Raw genomic sequence first — 24,056 nt, 5'->3', positions numbered from 1 at the left:
CATACCCATGAATGATCATCAAGATCATCATCACCCATATAATCAATCATAGTCGCATCACACACATCACAAAATGCACATCACACGCGAACAAGCCCAAATAATACATCAACATGTATGGCACAAATTGCACGCGTAAAAAAAATCACCAAGGAAGCTTAAGGCGTATGAATAAAGCCCACGATACATTTAAAAAAAATGTGAACAACCCTAAGGTAAATAGACAAAGTAGATGGAGAGTGTAAATGGCAAGGTCCAAGGTCCAAATATGTGTGATGGACAAATGGGTGTGGGTAGGTCAAAAGAAAGGATGGGCGGGACTAAATATGGATGGGGAAGTAGGTGTGAATAGAAAAGAAAAGTAGAAAACCCTAGGTTCAAAGGTTGTTTGTGTACGTTGGAAGCCAAGGTCTTCTCTCTCTCTCTCTCTCTCTCTCTCTCGACTACGCGTTGAGCCTTGCAAAATGGCTATAAGGCGCTCTACAGAAGATAGGACATCGCTAGCAGTAGAATGAGGCGACCTGTGAAAACATGGCTAGTAGTAGAACAAGGCATAGAATGAGGTGATCTCTGAAGACATCGCTAGCAGTAGAATGAGGCAATCAGGCGATCTGTGAAAGCATCGCAAGTAGTAGAACAAGGCGTAGTAGAATGCGGGGTGACCTGTGAAAACATCGCTAGCAGTAGAACGAGGCAATCAGGCGATCTGTGTGGAGATACTGTTTGCCACCATAACTGTTACTGCTGCTTCATAATGAGCAGCTTCACTACCCCCACTGTTGAAGCTGTACCTCTTATTACCCATAGCTGCTGGAAACGATGAGATCAAGGCAATACTTCAAAACATTGCAATCCATATCGGTCACGTCGTCAAGACATTGCTATCCGTGTAGGTCCTAGTTTTCACTGCTGCTAAACTGAGCTGGCTTGCTGTGATGCATTGGCTAGCTAGCAAACTGTGCTTCGGTTATCTCGTTCAGACCATGTGCTCCTTCAAAGCCATGGAAATTGAGCTTTTGTAGATTGTGGTTTCTCTTAGATCTGAGCAGAGATTGTCGCTATAGTCTATCTAGATTTGATGATTTACATTTACTGTAGAGATATCTGTTGTGAGCTGTGCTCCTTCCCAATGCTTGGATTTGATGAAGATTTTACCTCTTTGTGTTGATTTGTGAAGAACTATTTCTCTGCCTTTTTCCACTTCAAAAGAAGCTCCATAACCACAAAGATCTTCAAGGAATGCTTCATGTGTGTTACATTTGGCCTTCCATGAGCATTGCTACGCTAGAAATGCCACCATTGCTCGTAGCCAAGCTTGTGAATCATAATGGAGTGATCAAATTGGTTGAGTTCAACTCTTCGAATTGACTTACAGAAGTCTTGCATTTGGATAAATCACAGCACTTGTACCATATGAACTACATTTGCATCATGTGTTTGCAAGTTAGGAAAGCTTGTGGTATATGATGCACATTGGCTCACGCCCAGTGGATTGGGTTCAATTCCTAGTAGGGTTAGCTTCTAAACACAATTGTTAGCAAGCTAACTTTCTAATTTTTTGCACTTCAAATTGTTAAGCTTATTTACTTTTGCATCAATTATTCATCAACATGCTTTTTGTAAAACATTGATGCCTAGATCTATAATAGAACAACATGTTATATATTTTCTTGATGAAAAATGTACAAAAATGTTGTAATCCACATTGTGTGCTGCAAACGGGATCTTCTCAACACTTTTCTTGCTTCCTTTACTTGCAGTACATTAAGATTTATACTAATTTGTGTAAATTTATACCAATCCAATAGATTTGTAATCTTTGTCCAACTTCTTTGCAAGAAAGTGACATGAAGAATCACTTATTGTTACTGTTCTACATCAAGATTTGATTTTAGCATAATACTTTGTATAATTTGTAAATTGCTTTATTCTCTAGTATAGATTTGCAACAACAGAATAATACTTTGTACTATAATCTTCAATTTTGCATTGATCTTGAAATAGATCTTCAACTCTGCACTTGAAACTGCAATGTAATGTATTCTATAGTTGTATTCTTTAAACTTTCTTAAAATTGCACTAAGATTCTGCACAGTAATCTTCTTCTCACAGTTTTTCTTCAAGAACTCAAAGATTTGGCAATCTAGGGTTTAAATCTTAAAGAAATAAGGGCTCTAAGGATTAATATTTAAAAAATTAAGCTCCCTAATCGAGATAATGCAAGAAATCACTCAAAATTGGTTGTGTTGAAACTTTTGTAAATCCTAATTTGAAAATAAAGAAAATTTTCAAGAAATCAAGATTAAGAAATTCAAGAAATCAAGCAGTAGAGTGGATTAGGGTTTTTGAAAGTAATGATTAATGTAAATTTAAAAATGATTAACATAAATTTTCTTGCTAATTTTCTTAAATAAAAAAATTAATAAATTTAAAAACTATGTAAAAATTTACTTTTGAGAATGATTAACACTAATCATGATCAAGAAAATGCATTTTGAAAATTAAATTAACAGTAATCTAAAATGATTATCACTAATCATAATCAAGAAAATGTATTCAGAATTCATAAGGATTACTCTTTTAGAATAATGAATGATAATACTTATTTCTAAAATTTTAAAAAATTTCGCCATAACCTCCTTTGTATGGCTGACCATTTTTGAATTTTAAGTCTCTAAAATTTATTAGAAATGCATCAAGAGTATTTAAATTATTCTAAAGTAGCATTTTTTAAACCTATTTAAGAGAAACATTATGAAAATTTTTTTGACAATGCAGTAAGGGGTCTTTGTTCTCTTACTTGTTCACGTGTATCTAAATTATAGGTTTTGAGTGTCTTCTCTAACACCCCTTCTAATTTATTGTTCTTGGCCTCTAGATCCTTTGCTTTTTGATCCAATTCACAGTTCTACAAATGCTGAGCATAAACAACTTATACCAACTCATTGTATGTAAACTTCTTCTCACAAATCACCATGCAAGAAGGCATTCTTTACATCCATCTAATGTAAATACCAACCCTTTGCTACAGCCATAGCAATGACAGCTCTCACAGTTGCCATTCTTGCAACCACGCTGAATGTCTCTTCATAGTCAATGCCATAAGTCTACACATAGCCTTTGGCCACCAATGTTGCCTTATACCTGTTCACTAAACCATCAGCGTTATGCTTGACTATATAAGATCTAAGCCAAGAGCTCTAATACCGATGCAATGAAGGTGACCTAGGGGTTGCACTTATTAGCACGGAGTACACACATGTCCCACTCATCATAGGGAGTAGCATCTAAACATGGAAGGACTGCCATGAATCAGCCATGGGAGCTTGTTCTAGGCAAGAAGATAACCAAATGGCAATATGTCAAAAAGGAGTCAAAGGTGGGACTGACACCTTTCATAGTCCTAAGGCCCTCATATGCCCTACACAACATATGTGTAAATACCCCTAAGCCCATTATGTGCCTAGGCCCATCCCCCTGGTATGTATGTGCTCACTAAGATACCTTCATTACAAATGGTAATGAATTCCATTGATACTTGTTTCCACAAGGTTCATTAAGGATAGATAAAGGTGCCATGAGAAGTCCTTGAGATTTTCCTTTGTAACTCTAAATCTTTTGGCATCATGTAACACACATGGCCCACAAATTTGGCTACATCCCTTTGGTAAGAATTCCCTTGAGACCAATTAAAGAGTACTAGATATTCTAGGATGTCCCATAAATGGTGGTTAATGAATTTCTTCTAAGGCAAGTTGTCTATAAGGGGATGTGGTGCATAATCTTTTTTGAAAGAAACGATAACTGCCATTAGAGGAATAATGGTCTTGAGGGTTCTAGTTACTATTAGTGGCTTAATCCAAAATTTTTAAATAAAAATCTTGCTTGCAAAGTGTCTCGCATAGGTTCAAAAGGATTGCTTTGAATGTCAAAAGTATAATTGATGTTGGGTCTTCGACTCAAAGAATCAGCCACATCATTTTCCTTTTTGGGATGATATTGCATCAATGGTTGAAATATTTAAATAAAGCCCACTTGATATATCGAATGGAAATGAGAGGTTGGAAAATAAAATGTTTAATGCTTTACAGATCACAGTCGACTAAGAATTCAAAACCCATCAAATAATGTTTCAAAATCTAAAGGGCATAACCTATAGCACAAAGTTCCTTGTTATATGTACCATAATTGCTTTTGATTGGTTTGAACTTTCACCTTTCATAAGGTATGGCCATCTTGTATAAACATGTTGCCACACCCATGCCCATGACTTCCATAAGCTACAATAACAAATAATGATCGTTGAAAATCAGAAAGTCAAAGTGCTGATGCACTTGTCAAAGCATCTTTTAAAGATGAAAAAAGTGATCTTGTACTTTAGTCAAATTAAAATATCTAGCCTTTTCAAAAGTTTAGTTAAAGCATTTACAATATATGTAAAGTTTCTAACAAACTTCTTTATATTAGCTATACAATATTTACACAATCCAAGGAAGAATTTAAGTTCATGGATCTCACGTGGCTTTGGTTAAGTAGCTATACATTTAATCTTTCCCCCCTTTAGCAGACACAATATGGCCAAGGTATTTAATTTGATCTTAAAAGAAGTGACTCTTTTCATGATTAGCATAAAGTTGATTTTCTTTCAAGAGTGTGGAAACCTTTTGCAAATGTTGCTTATGTGCTTGATGATTCATACTAAAGCCTAATATATCGAAAAACACAACACGTGTTGCTATGCTCTTGATGATTCATACTAAAGACTAAGATATCGTCAAAAAACACAACAACAAAGTTTTAGAATTTAAGAAATATCGTGTTCATCATTCGAGTAAAGGTTTCTAGAGCATTGGTTAGGCCAAAGGGCATAACCAAGAACTCATAGAGTGACCTATAGGAGTACATGAAGTTAGTGGGGAGTTTTGATCATTATGTGCAATACACAGCCTAGCATCAGCTTTCTAGTGATCAAGTTCTCGAATCACCCTCGAGAGAACCAATGGAAGACATGGATACGAGTGTTAAAGTATATCAAAGATACCATTATGTCATCACTTACAAATCAAGTAATTCCTTGATTGTGTTTTGTGACTCAGATTAGGAAGGATATTGTGGGAGCAAAAAAATTATTTTTGGGTACTGTCTTCTTAGTGTATCTGGAATTATATTTTGGATCAGTAAGAAGCATCCCCTATAGTGGCACATTCCTCTACAGAGGAGGCTGAGTACAAGAAGGTAGCATGCTTTGCCTCATGTGAAGCAGTCTGGTTGAGAAGGAATTTAGAAGATATGGGTGTTGCTCAAAAGGGAGTGACAATGTTGCTGTGTGATAATCCGAGTTGCATGGAGATTGCCAAGAACCCGGTGTTTAATGTTCGCACGAAGAATATAGAGATATAGTATCATTATGTGCATGTGCTTATTATGGATGTAGAGATGGATCTTGTCTATATTGCACAACAATAGAGAATTGTGCAGATATTTTTACAAAGGCTTTTGGAAGAAATTTGCTGAAGTGCCATCTTCATTGACTTGACGTTGGACTGAAGAGGTAGTGGACATTGAGGGGAGATGTTGGAAAATAATTTTCTTAATGCTTCACCCTCATGTTGTTATTGTGGGTGATGGATGTGGTAGGCCTCTTATATGAGTAGTCTTTGTGGTGAGCACTCGAGCACTCCACAGTTCTCAATTCAGACATTAGATGGTGGCCAAATATGGCAAGATGGTTAGGAGATGGCTTATGTAGACTTGAAGGATGCACACTTGTGCGGGCTATGTGAATCCATTATTGAATGCTAGACAACAAACCTAGGACACATTTTTTTGGGGTTGGGGATGACCCACAAGCAGATAGTGAATTCGTTATCTTAGATTGAGGCATCCTTCTAGTGGGTGAAGGAAGAAGACCTTGTTGTATATAGTTAACTTAAGTAAAATTGTGCACATTTCGGGGGAATTTTTGGGCCTCATTTTGGCTCTCCAAGTTTTTCTTAGGTTATAAAAGTGTCAAATTTTGATTGTGTATGCCCAATTTTTTGGTCAAAGCAAAGTTATAGTAGAAATTTGGTTGCATAATAGTCTATGTACAAAGATTCTGAGATTTGCAAGTTGCTGGTGGATGTATTTTTGTGTGACTATTCCATATACAATTATAGTACGATACCACTATGTTGAAGATTACAAAGTTTGCTATAGGTGCATAAGTATTTGCAAGCACTATTTGGTAAGTTGCTCGTAGAGGTAATCATGTTTGTTAGTATATCCTAGATCATTGTAAGCAAGAAGCTAGATAAGAATATCTTAGAAGCATGGAAGTTTATGATGACCAATTCCCTTATGGGAAAAGAATATTAGGAGTTTATCAGTCATGGGTGATGAAAAGGAGTGAGATATTGCTTAAGAAAATCCCATCCCATAGCAAGTGCAAGCATATAGAGCATGGCATGAAAGAGCGAGAAAGGTGTTGTACTTGTTGTTTGCCAATGTGATAAACTCTATGATGATTATGCATATATAGGATACACAAATGCAAAAGGAGGCTTGGGACACCTTGGTGAAGATGTACAATAATAGTCACAAGATCAGATATTATGCAGCTACTAAAGGGCAGGAGCTGCATAATATGACCAAAGGAAAGTTAAGTATAAAAGATTACTTGGTGAAGTTTAAAGGGCTTACAGATGCCCTTGCTTCTACTGGATCACCAGTAAATGATGATGATGATATGGTATCGGTGACCTTGAGTAGTCTTGGGGCAAGGAATACAGCCAGTTTTAGACCTCCATTGGAGTTCGAGAGAAATTTCAAGATTTTTAGGAACTGATCTTCTCATCCATGAGAGGAGATGAATTTTAGGAGAGGTTAATCATCCAAAAATTTACATGATCAAGTCTTCTACTCAGATGATGGTAGAGTAGAGGAAGATCATTATCTAGAGGCTGAGGTGCATACCGTTTTTTGGAAACTAAAATAATGGGTAGCAACAACAATAGAAACCTAATGTACAATTAGGTGGAGGAGGCCACTTTAGAGATAGGGGGAGCTAGAGAGGTCGTGAGGAGATGATTGGAAAATAAATCAAAATGCAAACATCATGGAGTGCTATTACCATAGCAAACCATGGCACATTGCAAAGGACTACTATAAAAAGCAGAATAATATCAAAAGTGGAAAGTTACAAACAAGACAACTATGCATCATGAAGTAGGGTGATGATAAAAGTGAGAAGTGATGAAGCACCTATTTAGTTCCACAACACGAGATGTGTTAGGATCGGGAGAGATTTGGCACCTCTAACTACATGACTAGTCATGGTTATGTAAACCACTCACCATGACCAGTCATGGGGGTGAGTGATTTAGAGATATGTAAAAAATGAAAAAACTAGGATATGTGAAAACACATGATGATATTATGCACCCCATTGCACATGTTGGTAAAGTCCCATTATCTATGATGAAGGATGGCAAAATGAAGTAGATGTATTTAATGTTCCTAATATTAAGAAAAACCTAGTTTTTATTGGACAGATGGTTGAGCAGGGTCTATAAGTGAGATTCAATTCTCAAGGGTGCTTTGTTAAAGACTTCAATTCTCAAGGGTGCTTTGTTAAAGACTTCAAAAATTAGTGTTGTTTGGTTGTAAAGGGTAACATAAATAGCAAGATATTTACTTTGGATGGTTAAGTGTGAATGCATCCATGTTTATGCATGGGACATATGTTATTCGCGTAGACATTGACATATGGTACAAGTGCATTGCTCATGTGAATATATAGTAGCTAAAATCTATATAGGACTAAAATATTATTGTAGGTTTACCGAAGTTTAAGGTTGATGGTATACACAAAGTATGCGAGACATACCAACTTGTAATAAAAGGAGGCCAAATATGCTTTTCCACATGAAAAGCACGTTAGTGCAAGGCCATTAGATCTCATACATTCTAACCAAGACTATAATAATTGCAGGTTGCAGATACTATGTTGCATTCATTGATGATCACACTAGGAAAGTGAGGGTATACTTCATGAAGGATAAAAGTGAGGTTTTTGCTCACTTTCAAATATTTAAAGCCTTGGTCAAGAAGGAAAAATATATATAGATCAAATATCTAAGATCAGATGGTGGGCAAGAATATTTCTCCAATGAGTTCAGTGATTTCAAAGTAGGGAATCAAGAGACAATTCATATGCAAGTACGCTAAGAGTATCTTGTTACCATTAGATTTTTGATATCCAATGTAAAATTTTCACTTTATGTGAAAAAGACAGATACAGGGATCACGTTGTTAGTCATTTATGTGGATAACTTGATTATCACTGATGATAGTGATGTTGGCATACATGATGTTAGGTTTATTTTGAAGTAGAAGTTTACGATAAAAGATTTGGGTGAGTTGTGGTATTTTCTTGGTATAGAGGTGGTGAGATCACCACACTGCATTTTGCTATTTAGAGAGGTATGATGGCTTAGACATGTTGTCCAAACATGGTATGATAGGCTTTAAGACTTTTCAGTGCCATTGGAGTAGAACACTAAGCTTTTCAAAGATATAAGTGAGTAGCTTTTGGAGGATCCCACTATGTACATGCACATACTGGGGGTAGCTTGATTTACATGACCATTACTAGGCCAGATTTGAGCTACGATGTTAGACTTGTGAGTTAGTTTATGTATGCTTCTAGAAAGCCACACTTGGATGAGGCTAGAAGGATTCTCAAATACATATTCCACTATTGATTTATGAGTAAGATATCCACCAATGGGAAGGGGTGGGGGGGGAGAGTGCACATTCTATCCACTAGCTTTAGCTATAAAATATAGGGTAGTTATTACATTTCTTAGCCTTGTCCCCCTATCTTCCACCTCTCTCTAGAGGTCACACCAAAGTTCAAGGCAAGGGTCAAATCTCCTTTTTGAAATGACATGGACCAACATTTTTAAATAAAAAAGTGTAGATCGGCCAAAAAAACCTAAAAAGTTAAAATTCTGGTTTTCCCTCCAAAAAGGCATTTTTACCTCAAAAAAGGCTACCTAATCATATTCTATGGTGGGAAACCCATTTTTCAAGCTCATTTCAACTCTCTAAGCTCTTAATCTCTCTCTAATCCTCTTCCACAAGATTCTTTAATCTTCTATTATTACATAATTATATCTAAAGCTACTGTACCCTCCCTAATCTCATCTTTCTCTCTCTTGCTCACCCATACCAAACTTTAATCTTCTATTTCTTCATAATCTTCTATTTCTTTAATCATTTCTTAAGCTGTTTGTGCCCTCTCTTTTCCTCACTCTTCTTCACCCATACATCTCATTATGCCTACCTCTAGTAAGAAACCAAGTGATTCCATCGTTGAATACCTTCTCTATAACACTATAGATGATGAAGGTGAGTGGATCGGGCATCCATTTAGGGTGAAAGATTGGGTTTATATGCAACCAAGTACCAGAAGAATCGAATGGATAAGCTCTGACGAGTCTTCAAGTATCAAAAGGTCACACTTGAAGGCACCACTTTATACGAGTAGATGTCACCTTTGTGTAACCCCTCCACAATATTCCATCCAATACCCAAGACATTGTCAATTTGTTCAATTTGCAATTTCTTGCAAATGAACATTGTTGGGGTGGGTTGTGGAGAGAGCTTAGAGAACATAAATACAAATAGATGGATTGGGGCAAACCATCCAAGCTCCATAGACTTAGAGGCCTTCGTGAATTTTAAGGAGGAGTGTATGTCAGAATACATCTTGTTTTTTAAAGCATTAACACTCCACCTATTCGGAACTGGCCACTCTACACTATGTAAAGAGTCCATAGAGATCTCCTCAAGGCTACCATATTCTGTAGGTCGAGAAGGGACTTTATAAGAGTGTGTGTAAAAGAATATATTTTTGTTGAAGAGGGCTCTATGATTCTCACCTGGAAACATTAGCTCACCTATTGTACTATGAAAAGCACTAAACACTCAAAGGTTGTTCTACAATATACCTTGATGGAAAAATGTTTGCAACAACCCACATACCATAATTAGTAAAACAAAACAAGCCATCTCGAAATAAAGTTACAACCACATACTTACAGTTGCAAGGGAGCCTATTCCTCTCCATGGAAGGATTTAGATACATGTCTACAGCCATGTAGACATGTATTATTATTACCTTGGTTTCTCCATTATTATCTTTCTTGAAATGAAGAACCCTTCCCTTCCAATGGTGTTCCAAAACACCGCGGTTAAGGACTCGATGTGGACCTTTATGAACGATGGATGAAGAAGAATGGGGAGTGGGTTCCCTTGCAATCAAGTGAGGGTGTGGATACACCCATAGATTTATCTATGACTCTTCCTGATGGTTCAATTGAGGTGGTGAATGCAAGCAATGAATGGAGCTTAGGAGATGTTCGGGAGCATTTGCTCATTCTGGGATTTCAAGATGTCTAAGAAGCACGCATCAAGATTGGTCGACGAAAGGTGAGCTTTGATATTTATAAATTTGCGTTACTTTGTGCTTTTTGAATATGTTGTTTTATCTATTACACTTGTGTTTCCTTGTTTAGATTGGAAGACGTTTGAAGAAGAGCTTAAAGGTTTGCAAAGACTGGAGTAATGGTGGATGCAAATTTCAACTTCAGAATTAGTGTCACAAGTCGTTGAGGGACTATTTATCTTTTTTTTTTTGTAATTAAGATGGTTGTACCAAATCATTATAAAATGATGGTTCCTTGTGAAAGACCACTTGGGTTATGTCTTGTCGATTTAATTTATATCTTTATATAAATTTGGGATTATTTACTGGTCACTTATGGTATAGTCTAAAATGCACAATGTTTAATTTTGCAATCTATAAATAAGGACCTCTCTCATTTTCTAACACTTTGTTTTGAAGTTCCTCTCTCTTTTAGCACTCATCACTCCATTTCTAGCATTCGTCACTCGCAGGATGGACCCAAACATGGCATACGAGAGGTTTCTCGAGTTCTTAAAGAGGACCGAGTGACCTGACAGAGAGGAACTTTTCTTTATCTTCTCCCACGAGATTGACTTCGGAATGACCATCCTCTTGGGAGAAGAGGACTACAGAGGTACTCTTGACTACATGGAGGAGTACGTGAGGCCCTTGACTGTCAGGCTACCATAGGAGGATGGTGATTAGGTGCCATGCAATCTCCTACGATATATAAACAAGAATGACACGAATGCTCTCAGGAGGTTGCAAAAATTCCAAGATATTGTGCTCCTTGATGGTCACTCTATAAGCAAATCACCAAGGAGGAGATGCTTGCACTTCAAAGGGGGAAGATTGGCCTTGATTTCCTCTCTTGGGTTGCCACCTTCATTAAGCTTTGTGGTGAGCAAGGCTCTGATGAAGAGGTAGAGGTGGAGGATGTCTCAATTATTGGAGGCATGGTACAAGGCAAGGAGGAGGATCCTAAACCTGAGGTCCTCAACTAGCTTGTTGAGGCCGTTATGGCCAAAGATCTCCTTCTCCAAATTGAGACACCTTAATCTGGTGAAGCATCCTTGTCAAAGGCATTGGTGCCATACTCTGGAGAGGCAAGTGCCTCAACCACAACTGAGGGTGGAGAAGAGGTGGGGGAGGGCCCTATAGAGGGTACCTTAGATGTACCAGATGTAGTGGGCAAGGGAAAGGAGGTTACACATGAGATGCCGGAGCTTGAGCTTAGTAAGCTCAGCTCTATGGTGATTGAAACGGGAGAAATTCCTCTTTTTACATGACCTACAAAAGGTCTATAAGCTCAACCAAGCCGAGTGCCTCTCCTTGTTAGCTGTGAATGATGAATTTCCCATCGACAACAAGGGCTTGGAGGCTTTGCAAAAAGGGCTTGTTCCGGTGCAAGGTGGCGTGCATGAGTCGGCGATGATCCTAAAATCAGCAATTATAGAGGCTGATCAAAGCCTTGTGTGACTGAGGAGGAGTTTAGAAAAGCTCACGAACAATTGTCGCCAGCCGGAGAGTCTAAGGATGCTACATTAGTGTCGTTGCAGGAACACAAGTCCTCCATTGACATTTGCAAGCCTGAGGTGGTTGACTCTGATTTCAAACACACGGTAAGATAAATTATGTATGAATATAATAAATATAATCGATAATACTACTAGAATTCCACTAATCCTCTTTCTTGTGTGCAAAATATAGTCTTTGTAGATGGTTGGGCTCAACGTAAAGGTGGCACATGCGAGGGTTTTGGAAGAGATGCTACGTTGGCCCATTACATGGGTCATATTGCACCTAAGCACCTTGTTATGGTGCACAATGCATTCACCCCCATAGCAAGCTTCTACATGTTAGCCCTCAAAGTACTTAGCAAGGTCCTATGCTTGTCAATAATTCCAACAAAAAACGTTTACAAGATAGTGCTCATCAACAAGGCTGCAGCGTACGCTACCTTCCAAGGGGCTTATGCTTCTAAAGTGCTCGCACACACTGCATTTGCAGAGAGTATTGGTCAGAAGGACCCATATTGTGTCGTCAATGCCATATTGTCAAGGACCCTTCCACTTAGCAAGAAGAGGTGCAAGACTGTAGCTAGGCATCTCAAGAGCATTATGAGTTAGCCTAGAAAGTTATCGTAGAGATACTGTGTTCGACACTACTACTTTGTTAAAGACAATCAATGTAACTCCTTTTTATTAATACAAGTGGGTTTTTCTATACATAATGTCTACATAAAGTTTGAATAATGTAAGTTTCTATGATATGAGAGAGAGAGAGAGAGAGAGAGAGAGAGAGAGAGAGAGAGAGCCATTGTGGATAACACTGGATTACATGCATGTTTAGTTTGTGGTATCAGTAGTGATTAATTTGGGCCAACTTCCCATGATGTCCCTTGTCCTCTCTAACCACAATGGGTGTGTAGTTCTGTCCTATCTAGCCATGATATGAGAGAGAGAGAGAGAGAGAGAGAGAGAGCCATTGTGGATAACACTGGATTGCATGCATGTTTATTATGTGGTATCAGTAGTGATTAATTTGGGCCAAATTCCCATGATGTCCCCCCTGTCCTCTCTGACCCCACAATGAGTGTGTAGTTCTGTTTGATTTAGACAACACCCAGCTCTAATTTATAGCAAGGCCTATGTGTATGTGAATGTGAATGCTTGTGAATGACAATTGGAGGCCACCAAATACAAAAATACCCCCAACCTGAAAAGGGCGATTTTTGTCCAAACAAGCTTGCAGTCTGGGCAAAAGTCGCCCTGTTCAGGTTGGGACTCCTTTTGCATTTTCTATCCTTCAATTGTCATGTATAAGCATTCATATAGGCCTTGCTATAAACTAGGTGCTTAAAATTAAAGATATATAGTGTCCTACAAAGTAGTATTAAGATCATAAAAGATACCCTTTTACATGATGAGACAATTCTTACACATGGAAGGAGAGAGTTTGATTAATGTGAACCATATATAAATACATTTTTCCCATGATGAGCTATTGATAAAATGGAAAATATGGTGCCTTCACACTGGCCCTGACATCACCTAGTTATTTAGAGTTCAAAGTAAAATGGTAAAATGTTGCACTGTCTCCCTGATGCTGACATTGGAAGCATATTTTGAGAATTATCTATATCATACATTGCAAGCATGTATCATTTGAAGGCCTAAAAAAGTAAAAAAATCCCCAACCTAAGCAGGGTGACTTTTGCCTAGACAGGCTTCCTGTTTGGACAAAAGTCGCCTTATTTAGGTTGGGGCTTTTTTTTTTGCCTTTTTAGGCCTTCAAATGATATATGATTGCAATGTATGATATAGATAGTTCTCAAAAGGATTTATATTCTTGCAATGTATGATACAAATAGGGCTCACTTTGAAAATTTAATTCTATAAGATCCCCTTAGACATAAATTGAAAATATTCATTCTTTTACATTCAAAAATTCATCCCAACAAATTCTAAGTGAGTTTCTACACTGACAAGGGAGATTGGATGAGGTTTTTTGACAGTAGCCTTGCTATCACCAAGCAATTTATAGCTAAATAATATTAAAATAAAAAAATATTGATACATATGATTGAGAGGAAGATTTACAAAGACAAAAAGACCCCCAACCTCTTGAATAGGGTGACTTTTGCCCAGACAAGCCTCCTGCTTGGGCAAAAGTCACTCTATTCAGGTTGGGATTTCTTAAATACTTTTTAAAGCCTTCAAACTATACATACTAGCAAGTGAAATATACAAATCAAATACATTTAAAAAAATTTTGATACAATTTTGATACTACAGATACACAACTTGCAACTTGCATCCTTAAAGACATCTATTTGTGGTATAAAATATTAGAATGCACCTTGCAAATCATTAGATATCATAGAAGTTAGAAAGATATGACAAGATTGTTATGAGGTAGTTATGACTAAGAAATGATATAAAAAATTCACTTTTTGGGTTTATATATGTATAAGGAAAGTTTTTTGGATGGAAAAACTCAAAAAATGAAAATTTTGAAAAAGTCAATTTTTGGGCTCCCCTTATTGGTGGAAAAGTGAAACCTTGGGAATGGTGATGTAACTTGCATCTGAAAGTAGTGGGCTAAAATATTCCAAAACCATAGACTATAAAAGTACGAAAAGCTAGTGAGAGAGTGGATAAAATTTAGATGGTAGGACCTAAAAAGTCTATAAAAAAATAGGGGAATCCTTTGCTTTGTCTCCCACTATGGGGTCAAAATTAGCATTTTTAATCAAAAGATTACTAAAAATTAGGATTTCTTACAGGGCCCATTTTATAGTCCAAATTTTCCCTAATGGTGGGATAGCTTGATTCACATGACCATTACTAGGCTAAATTCAAGTTAGGATGTTGGACTTGCGAGTTAGTTTATGTAGGTCCTGGAAGCCATGCTTAAATGTGGCTAGAAGAATTCTTAGTTACATAAAGTCCCGTGTTGATTTTGGACTTTTCTATAAGGTTGGCAAAGAGATACATGTACATGGGTGTACAGAGAGCCGCATCTCTATGGTGGTGAGTGATGTGGGTTTGTCAAAGTAAGAAAAGTTGTAGACGACCCTTTTCATTCCATGCATAAGAACTTGTGCTAGAACCACCTTTGTTTGATTAACATTAACCTTGGGTTGATGCAAACTTCTCTTTTAGTGTGGCCATGTACTCTCTCAACATTTGGTGATTATTGGGCTTGTGCTACTTAGGTTATACTCCCATATGACTTGTTAATCCCTTGGATTAATAAATTTATAGCCTCCCTCTAGTTGACTTTCCATTGCATAAACATGTTATCCATGTGTGCTGTGGTGGGTGGTCAATTTTCCACCACTGGGCAAATAGATTATCCATGTGTTGATGATTCACTTGAAAATATAGAAGGATATCATGTAAGTTTCCTTGGAAGGTGAGGTCCAACACATGGATGGCTAAGTGAGTTTGTACACTCATGGGGATAGGCAAGGAGACCCCTAGGTCCTTCCCATATTCTTCATTGGCCTCTTTGTGGGTGTTTTGTGGTTCAGGCTCCTTATGAAATGGTTCGATAATTGGGGGCTCATGGTGGATGCGGTTGATGAGGTAGTTAAGGACCATGTGGAAAAAAAGCTTGAGAACGAGAGGTTGAATTGTGGATGAAGTTAATAATCCCATGGATAATGATGCTGCATGAGGATTGATGGGAAGGTTCTGGGTGGGGTGTTGGTTTAGACAAGATGGGGAGTGGTTAGTGGGGTGTCTTTGGGATTGCTCAGTGCTGGGTTTGGGTTTTTCTCCTTGGAATATGCTTTGTCACGCCCACTAAACTCCCAAAGAAGTGTGTGCCTCCTTTGGGATCGCTCACATTGTCGGGTTTAGGTCTTTCTCCTTCGGATTTACTTTGCCACCTAAATTTCTATAGAAGTGTGTTCCTCATCAACTTGTAGATCTTCCTCTCTTGAAGGCTGGGCCCCACCCCTTTCGAGGAGTCTTTAAAGTCATCTTCTTCATCTGCAGGCTTGTGGCTTAAAAAAAAAGCATAGGCCTCCTATGCCTCGAGAACTTTAAAAATGTGTCTTCAAAAGTGGGTCGAGCTTATTAGCCATGTGGTCATGATATCCAAGTCTAGACACATACTTCAAAAACAACATGAACTCAAGTGTCAAGAACATCGAAAGCTAACTCATTACTAGCAATAGTTTTAGGCCGTAAATGAGAGGATTGCAAAGTTAAAAGCCAAGCTTTAGAAATCAAAAGAAGAAGTCAACAAGCTCACCAACTCTGAAAAGTAAGACATGGATACCCTTAGGATACCAAAAATTGGAAACAACCGAGAATGCGACAGCCTTGACACATGAAGCCCACAAGGAGAAACTCCTAGAAGAGGTTAAGAAACTAAAGCCAAAGAAGAACAAGCCATTTTTTGTGGCAAACCACTTTGTAAAAAAGTTATGAAGATGCCCTCGAACAAGCAACCGGAGAGAGGCAACAAAATCCTTAACCAAATTCTAACCAAGCCATGGCCAAGTGGATAGCTATGGAACCGGCCTACTAAGAGCTCCTCCTACATATCGAAAACCTCATCGCACAAAGGGCATTTGTTGGGAGAGCGTGTGCATGTTTAGGTGTGTGTGCATATATAGGTGGGTGTGTTTGTATAGTTGCTTTGGTTTTTTGATGGCTTGTTTTGTTTTTAACTTTAAGTTTCCAATCATTCCCAAGTATATGTGTCTACAATTGTTAGGAGGTACTATGTGAAATATATAAATGATGGAGTGATACTTACCAACCCACTTACCAAAGATACAATCGGTCTCATAGAAAGATGTGATGAAAAGCTTATGGGAAAGACATTGCTTGGATCGATGCATCATCTTAAAAGCTTCTAAAACTTGGGATCTGGCTTACCTTTGAACGTGGACTAATTTGTGGTTGTGGAAATATTGGACCATGTTGTAAAGATCTATCTATTGGTGAAGTTGGAATCTTCATTTGAGATTGAAGACTAGCCGCTCTTTGTTTATTCATTAGCTCTTGGGCACCTCCTCAAGGATAAGGATGATGAGCTAGGAAAACTAGCATCTAGTAACTATAGCGAGGTCAGGAACATTGGTATAGTAGAGGTCATTAAAGTTCTTCATTCAAAGTTACATCTCCGTGTTACCTAGAAGAAAACTAATTGTGTGTGATCTACCCACTTATTAGAGAGCCACTCAGTGAGAGTTTGAATAAGTAGTAAAAGGAGGGTTGAGAAACGTACATCACCACAAACCTGCTATTTGTAGTAGCAAGCCGACGGCCTATGATTATTGAAAGGGACGTTGGTGCAAGAGGTTGGTGGTCTTCTCTTTCTTTTCTACTATTAATGTACTTGTTCTACTTTTTTGCTTTGGGGTGCTAGCTTGCTTTTTTTTTTTTGCTCCTGTTGCTGTGATGCGCCTGTCGGGGCTATGTTAGGTGTTGCTTCTTGATTTGCCAAAGAAACCGCTCTTTAGTAGCCGTCGCCGTTATAGAGGAAGACCACCACCAATAGAGTGTGAACTTAGAAGACTTCCTGTTTGCACGTGATTCGATCTATTGGCAAGGGTTGTGCCACGAGAAGAGCTTCATGGAGAGCAAGCTGCATTGATTTTGAAGTGTGCTTGGTCTATGGTGGCTACATATGGGCCCGTGGTGGGGCCTTGCCACATAGGCCACTCATGCATACATATGGGCCCGTGGTGGGGCCTTGCCACACAGGCCACTCATGCATACATTCTGGTTTGTGTATGTCCCTACAAGTGTAGAGAGGGATTGTGCATGTGTGGGTGTGTGTATGTTTACATGTGTGCACATCTGATTGTGTATTTGTATGTTTTTGTGTATGTGCATATGTGTAGAAGTGTGTGTTTGTGTATGTACATGCAAGTGTAGAGAGGGATTGTGCATGTATGGGTGTGTGTTCGCATGTATGGGTGTGTGTTCGCATGTGTGCATATCTGAGTGTGTGTTTGCATGTTTTTGTGTATGTGTATATGTGTAGAAGTGTGCATTTGTTGGGAGAGTGTGTGCATGTTTAGGGGTGTGTGCATATAATGGTGGGTGTGTTTGTACAGTTGCTTTGGTTTTTTGATGTCTTGTTTTGTTTTTAACTTTAAGTTTCCAATCATTCCCAAGTATATGTGTCTACAATTGTTAGGAGGTACTATGTTACATATATATAACTAAGGTTTAAGGTTTCTAGTTTACCATGTGTGCTCAATGATGGAGTGATACTTACCAACCCGCTTACCAAAGATATAGTCGGTATCATAGAAAGATGTGATGATTGAAGAGCTTATGGGAAAGCCATTGCCTGGATCAGTTCATGATCTTAAAGGCTTCTAAAACTCGGGATCTGGCTTACCTTTGAAAGTGGACTAATCTGTGGTGGTAGAAATATTGAGGAAATATTTGAACATGCTGTAAAGATATATCTATTGGTGAAGTTAGAATCTTTATTGAGATCGAAGACCAGCCACTCTTTGTTTATCCATTAGCTCTTGGGCACCTCCTCAAGGATAAGGATAATGAGCTAGGAACTAGCATAGTAGAGGTCATTAAAGTTCTTCATTTAGAGTCACATCTCCATGTTATGAGAATCACTCTTGAATAATTGGGAATTATATTTCTTATTTTATATCGGGGACACCTATGTGTGCCGTGCTAGTGTGATTTTATATTATGGTTGCCTATTTCTCATGACAACATTGGGATTGATTGATGTGTTCAATTGATTGTTTAACTAACATGGATTATGGTTTTGAGTATAGATAGTGAGATGTGTGAGGGTATTGATAGAGGTGTCGCACACTGTACGAGGGTACTGATTGAGATATCATATGGATGGTGGACTGAGTGGTGGTGTGAATACAAAGATCATGTACTAATCATGATATTTTTGTATTAGCATTTTATTGATCATCTGTAGCCTATCATGTGGTTAGATTCTATGTGCGTATTCTATGTGCGTATGTGTACAACATTATTTTATATGCATATGTGCACAAGATTATTTTATGTGCATGTGCACAAGTAGTTGTGTATATATAGGCACATTTGTATTTATCATTGGACAAAGGTTTTAGCATGTGTAAACCTTTGAAACTTTGGACAAGGTTATTAATATGTAAAGCAAAAGCCCAAAAGGCAATCGTAGAGTGGAGGTGCAGAGGAGCAGGCCACAAAGCCACCTTCACCTTCAGACTCTTTCCTCTCTCCCACCACTACTATCATCATCGGAGGTCACCAACAGCAGCCCCCGCCACCTTCTGTTGGGTGTACGTCAATGCTAGAGGCAAAAAGTGCACGATTCCTCTCTAATAACACCTTAGGAGTTATGACTCAGCCCATTAACCACATCTTTGTAGTTTTGGTTGCCCAGCGTAGGCTTTGATCCTTGGGAGGAAAACGATGTAGGCATTGCTGCCCCTGTGATCCATAATTTTTTGTTGTCTTGCTCACTTTCGAAGAAACTTGTCCATCTCTATGAGCATCAGACAACAAGAGGTCGAAGATATTCACAAAGTACTCAAACAACCTTTTCTTGCCATAGCAATTGGGACCCTCTTTACACTTCAACTTGTGAGGTCCCTTCAATCTCCCAATTGAGCTCAAAATTTGCGTGCTCCTGCTGAATCTTCAAGGGTGCTTTCATAAAGCTTCTTAACACATTATTCATAGGTGCAAAATCAATTATGAAAGCCTTCAAAAGCTTCCACACAACTTGCTCCTCTTTGTTGAGCAAACTAACCAGCACTACCCCTTTTTGGTGTGCTCAAACATGGGCTTCATTCCTTGCCCACACTAGTCCCTTACTTGGATGAGCTTGCACCTTCTCATGCTCTTTTCCTAAGTGCAAGAGCCATGGGATCCACTCATCCCATCACATAGCAACCCTTATCAAAAGTTAGCATTCTCCTATGCCCAAAACAAAAATTGAGGCAATATCATCAAAATACCTTCACAAATCTCCTTGCAGCTTCTCCTTGATGACACACACCGAAGACTCCATAGTCTTCATACTTACTGTAATCTCCATTTTTAGCTTCCATGATGATGAGCAGGCTTTCCTTGTTGCAAAACTCCCATTTGCAACTCTCTTGGGTAGCTTCTATGCAACCTTCTTGTTTCAAATCTCCTCTCAAACTTGATAATGGCATCTCCAAATCTCTCTCAAATCCTCACAAATGCAAATCCAAATGATAATATGAGTGTGCTAATTTTTTTTCATAATAAACTAAAAATAATGCTTAATCAAAGAACTCATAACCAAGAAAAAACTATATATAGATATTCACCATGGCCAAGACCCCACCCAAGCTCTGATACCATGTTAAACAATCCTAAAATGGGATTGATCATGGTGATAGACATATACTAAGCAACATAATTAGGGTGGATTAAACCACACTAAGAACTCCATGAGAGAGTCAACACAAGTTAGCCTATCTCAATTGAGCCATACAATGATATAGGCTCTTGATCATCATGGTGATAGACATAGATTAAGAAACATAATTAGGGTGGATTAAACCACACTAAGAACTCCATGAGAGAGAGAGAGAGATAACACACTCAGCACAAGTTCTATTGCCTATATCTCAATTGAGCCATACAATGATATTGGCTTTCTAGCCTTATCCCACTTTACACATCATCATCCATGTGGCAACTCTTTTTCCACTCTTTTGGTCAACACTCACACACTATTCAATATTACATGTGGCATTCTTATGTTGCCACAATATCTTGCACCTCTTTCCCACATACACACATCACCACCCGCGATTACATCTCTCAACATGTCTCCCCCTTGATGCTCAACTCCTCAACATATACAGCTTCATCCTCTGGAAGGGGCATACAAACTATCATCTCTGAGTGGCATGTCCGTGGGCTTCTTCTCACCATACTTTTCTACTTGGAAGGATCCATGAAAGCTTCTACAATTTCTTCGTCTAGGCTTAAAAAATGCTTTTGCATGTCGCGCCCACCTTTTTGCCCAAGTTATCTGTGGTGCAGATGTTGCGGCGGCGACGATCGAGAACGCTCCACTATAATTAACTAGAGTTGTGTACGATTTCACCTCATTTGAATCCTTAATGAAATCTACTCCCGCTTTATATAAGACATTCTTCATCATACTGACTGGACTTATTAGGCCGACACCAATCTCCCTTTCAGCTGGACTAGGCCCAAAAAATTTCTTAAGTCTAAAACCATTAACTGGTTTCTGAAACTAATTTCCTAACAAGTTAGGCAGTAAGAAAGTGCCCTGACCGAATACCTGATTAATAAAAAATGGGCCTACATACCTCAATTTCAGCTTCCTTGGATTTGGACCAAACTTTGAATTATACAGCATTACCAAATCTCCCTCCTTGAACAGCTTGAATTTTATATTCATATTAACCCACGCCTGTCTTCTTTTTTGAATCACTTCTGAAATGTAGGATGACTGTATTCTGTCTTGCTCCAATTCCAAAAGCTTTTCCAATCTGTAATTCAATGATTCCTCAGGTGAGAGCTTATATGTTACTGCTACTCTGAGACTAGGTACCAAAAACTCCATAGGCAGCACTACAGCTTCCAAACCATACATAAGCTTGAATGGAGTTAACCCTGTAGTCACCTTAAATGCTGTCCTAAATGCCCACAACGTAGAATCCAATTTTTGATCCCAATCTCTTCTGTTATCTGACACAATCTTCTTGAGAATCTTCAAAAGAATTTTGTTTGAACTTTCAGCTTGACCATTTGCAGCAGCAGACAGCTGAATAATACACTGTTGACTTCTTATGCATAATCAAATGCAATGTTGAAGCTTTTTTATCACCTTGTAAAGAAAATGCCCTCCCTGAACTGAAACCAGTTCAATAGGACATCCAAATCTAGTCATAATGTTCTTGTACAAAAATTTTGCAACACTTGTTGCCTTATTATCCTTCAATGCTACTGCTTCCATCCATTTTGTACAATAATCTGTTGCAACCAGAATGTATCTATTGCCTATAAACCTTGCTGCTGGTTTTATTGGCCCCACAAAATCCATCCCCCATTTCTAAAATGGTTCTAATGGTAAAACAGGTTGATGAGGCATTCTATCTCCTTGGGTTGGCTTCCCCTCTCTTTGACACTGGATACATTGTCTAGCAAATTCATGAGCATCCTTTAGAGCAGATGGCCACCACAATCCAGCTTGAAAAACTTTTCTTCCTAGTATCTCTCTAGAAAAATGACCTCCAGCCAACCCTTCATGGGCTTCTTTCAATACAGCTGATTGCTCAAAATTCGGCACACAACTTCTTATTACTTGATCTATTTCTCTCTTATAGAGAACTCCCACAACAACCAAAAATGGCCTATTTCTAAGAGCCAATTTCTTTCTTTTGTCTTTGCTCATTGATTTAGGAAACATTCCATTTGTCAGAAAAGTCATCATCTGATTATACCAATTTTTTATTTCCAAAGTCTAAACCTGAAATATATCAGAATCAGGAAAGTCATCTGATATTCCATCTGGTTTCTCTCCTATTTCCAATCTGCTAAGATAATTTGCAACCATATGACTTCTCCCAGGAGTGTTGAAAGATCCCTGTCCCCTCTGCGCAATGAATTCAGGGGTGCTAGCAGCAGCGGAAGTAGCACTTCTTGTACGGGGTAGGGTCTCTCACTCGGGGCCTCGCCCATGGATATCCAGACAAGAGACTAATCCCTCGGTTCTTCCAAAACCAAACCCGAAAAAACTTCCCTCGCCCAGAAAGCACGGGCGATTCCTCCAGGATATTTTTACTCTAACATAGCCAAGAGCCTTAACTAATTGAACTGATCTGATCGAGCCCATAAGTATCATAGTCAGATCGAGAAAAAGACTTGCACTTGGATCATAGAGACCAACGCTTTTTTCTTCATTGAGAGGCACAACAGTTGATCCTTTTCCATAGAACAAGTTTTATCCGGGATTTACTTCATCTATCATACCATAATAGAATTGAGTCTCATTTTAGGGATCCATCAGTCCAGCCCATCCAATCCCGTGGGTTAGCCAACTTTCCAACCACTATAGTGATGGGATCCATTTAAGAATTTAGTTAGATTTTGTCCCGGGTACTAGGGAAAAGAGTTCCCAGGCCCCCTAGCTGGATATTCATGCAAACTTAAAACTAGTCACACCACTTACACACCCAATATGAAATTGCCTTTTTCACAGATTCAGCAATCTTTAAAACAATCTTTTAATGAAACTCTAGTATCATTGATCATAATCTTCCAAAATATCTGGTTGAATCCTAATTTCTAAATTTTCCTTCATTGGTGTACTTATGGCATCATTGGCAAACCAGAATGCTCACCACTTGTGTCCACTCACAGGGACCTTTTCAATAGTTCATAGCTCATAGTACCCGGAAATATATTCACTTATAAAAATCAAAATGGAATCTCCGTCAAAGATCAACAAGATCAACCAACAGATCCATATAAAAGAGCCATGAACTTATCCGTTGTTGAGGACCAGCAAGGTCAATCAACCAGATCCATGCCCGAATTCAGAAAACAACTCTTACTCCTTGTTCCAATATCTTCCACGACGTACGTGTGGGTATCTTCGGTGACTTAGAGCCCGAGCACCATATGGTTAGCACTCTCTAGGATCCTTCGCAGGTCACCTAGCGCTTCACTCATAGGCCGCTTCCTTAGTCCCTCATCCACCGTACTGGAAGCTCACCATTTAAATCGAACCGAGGCTGGTCAAGACCTCTGCCGACCTTGCTATGCGAGACGTCCTTCGTTGACTCTCCGTCAGTTGTTGCAACTTTATCAGGTAGGTCTCCACGACCTTATTCACAAGACAGTCAAAATGCTTCCCCAACATTTTTGACATAGAACAATCATTTAAAAATAGGTCATAAATACAGTTTCTATAACGAACTCTCGTCTTTCCACATTGTTCCCCATCAATCCTCATTTATTTCATAAGTATTCCCATTCTCATCATATCATTTTCCATCTCATCACATCATATTCATTCACATCACATATCACATCTATCCCAATTTACATCACATCTCATTCACTCACATCAATCCCGATTC

At 38.5% G+C, this 24,056-nt stretch overlaps 1 protein-coding gene across 1 annotated transcript; it reads right to left on the bottom strand.

Annotated features, from left to right (window-relative positions):
• Positions 1-697: 697 nt before the first annotated feature.
• LOC147621355 (uncharacterized) lies at positions 698-22,015 on the bottom strand. Its single transcript, XM_086824444.1, has 3 exons — positions 21,800-22,015; positions 21,279-21,682; positions 698-836 (listed from the first exon to the last, which is right to left on the bottom strand). Exons 1-3 carry the CDS (start codon positions 22,013-22,015, stop codon positions 698-700), a joined length of 759 nt encoding a protein of 252 aa, XP_086680570.1.
• Between the last annotated feature and the right edge of the window lie 2,041 nt (positions 22,016-24,056).

The sequence above is a fragment of the Cibotium barometz genome, chromosome 30, assembly GCF_041138505.1.
Source record: "Cibotium barometz isolate CiBa-2024 chromosome 30, ASM4113850v1, whole genome shotgun sequence".
In the NCBI taxonomy this organism is placed as follows: Eukaryota; Viridiplantae; Streptophyta; class Polypodiopsida; order Cyatheales; family Cibotiaceae; genus Cibotium; species Cibotium barometz.
The sequence above is the reverse complement of the archived record's forward strand: the minus strand, read 5'-3'. Positions and strand labels throughout refer to the sequence as shown.

Excerpts from the sequence above, each read along its gene's own strand:
- LOC147621355 (XM_086824444.1), bottom strand. The coding sequence starts at position 22,015 with ATGGATTTTGTGGGGCCAATAAAACCAGCAGCAAGGTTTATAGGCAAT. Across the intron at positions 21,683-21,799 it reads GAGGGCATTTTCTTTACAAG|ATTCTCAAGAAGATTGTGTC; the intron begins GTGATAAAAAAG and ends ATTCTTTTGAAG. Across the intron at positions 837-21,278 it reads CCAAGGAAGCTGAAATTGAG|TATTGCCTTGATCTCATCGT; the intron begins GTATGTAGGCCC and ends AATGTTTTGAAG.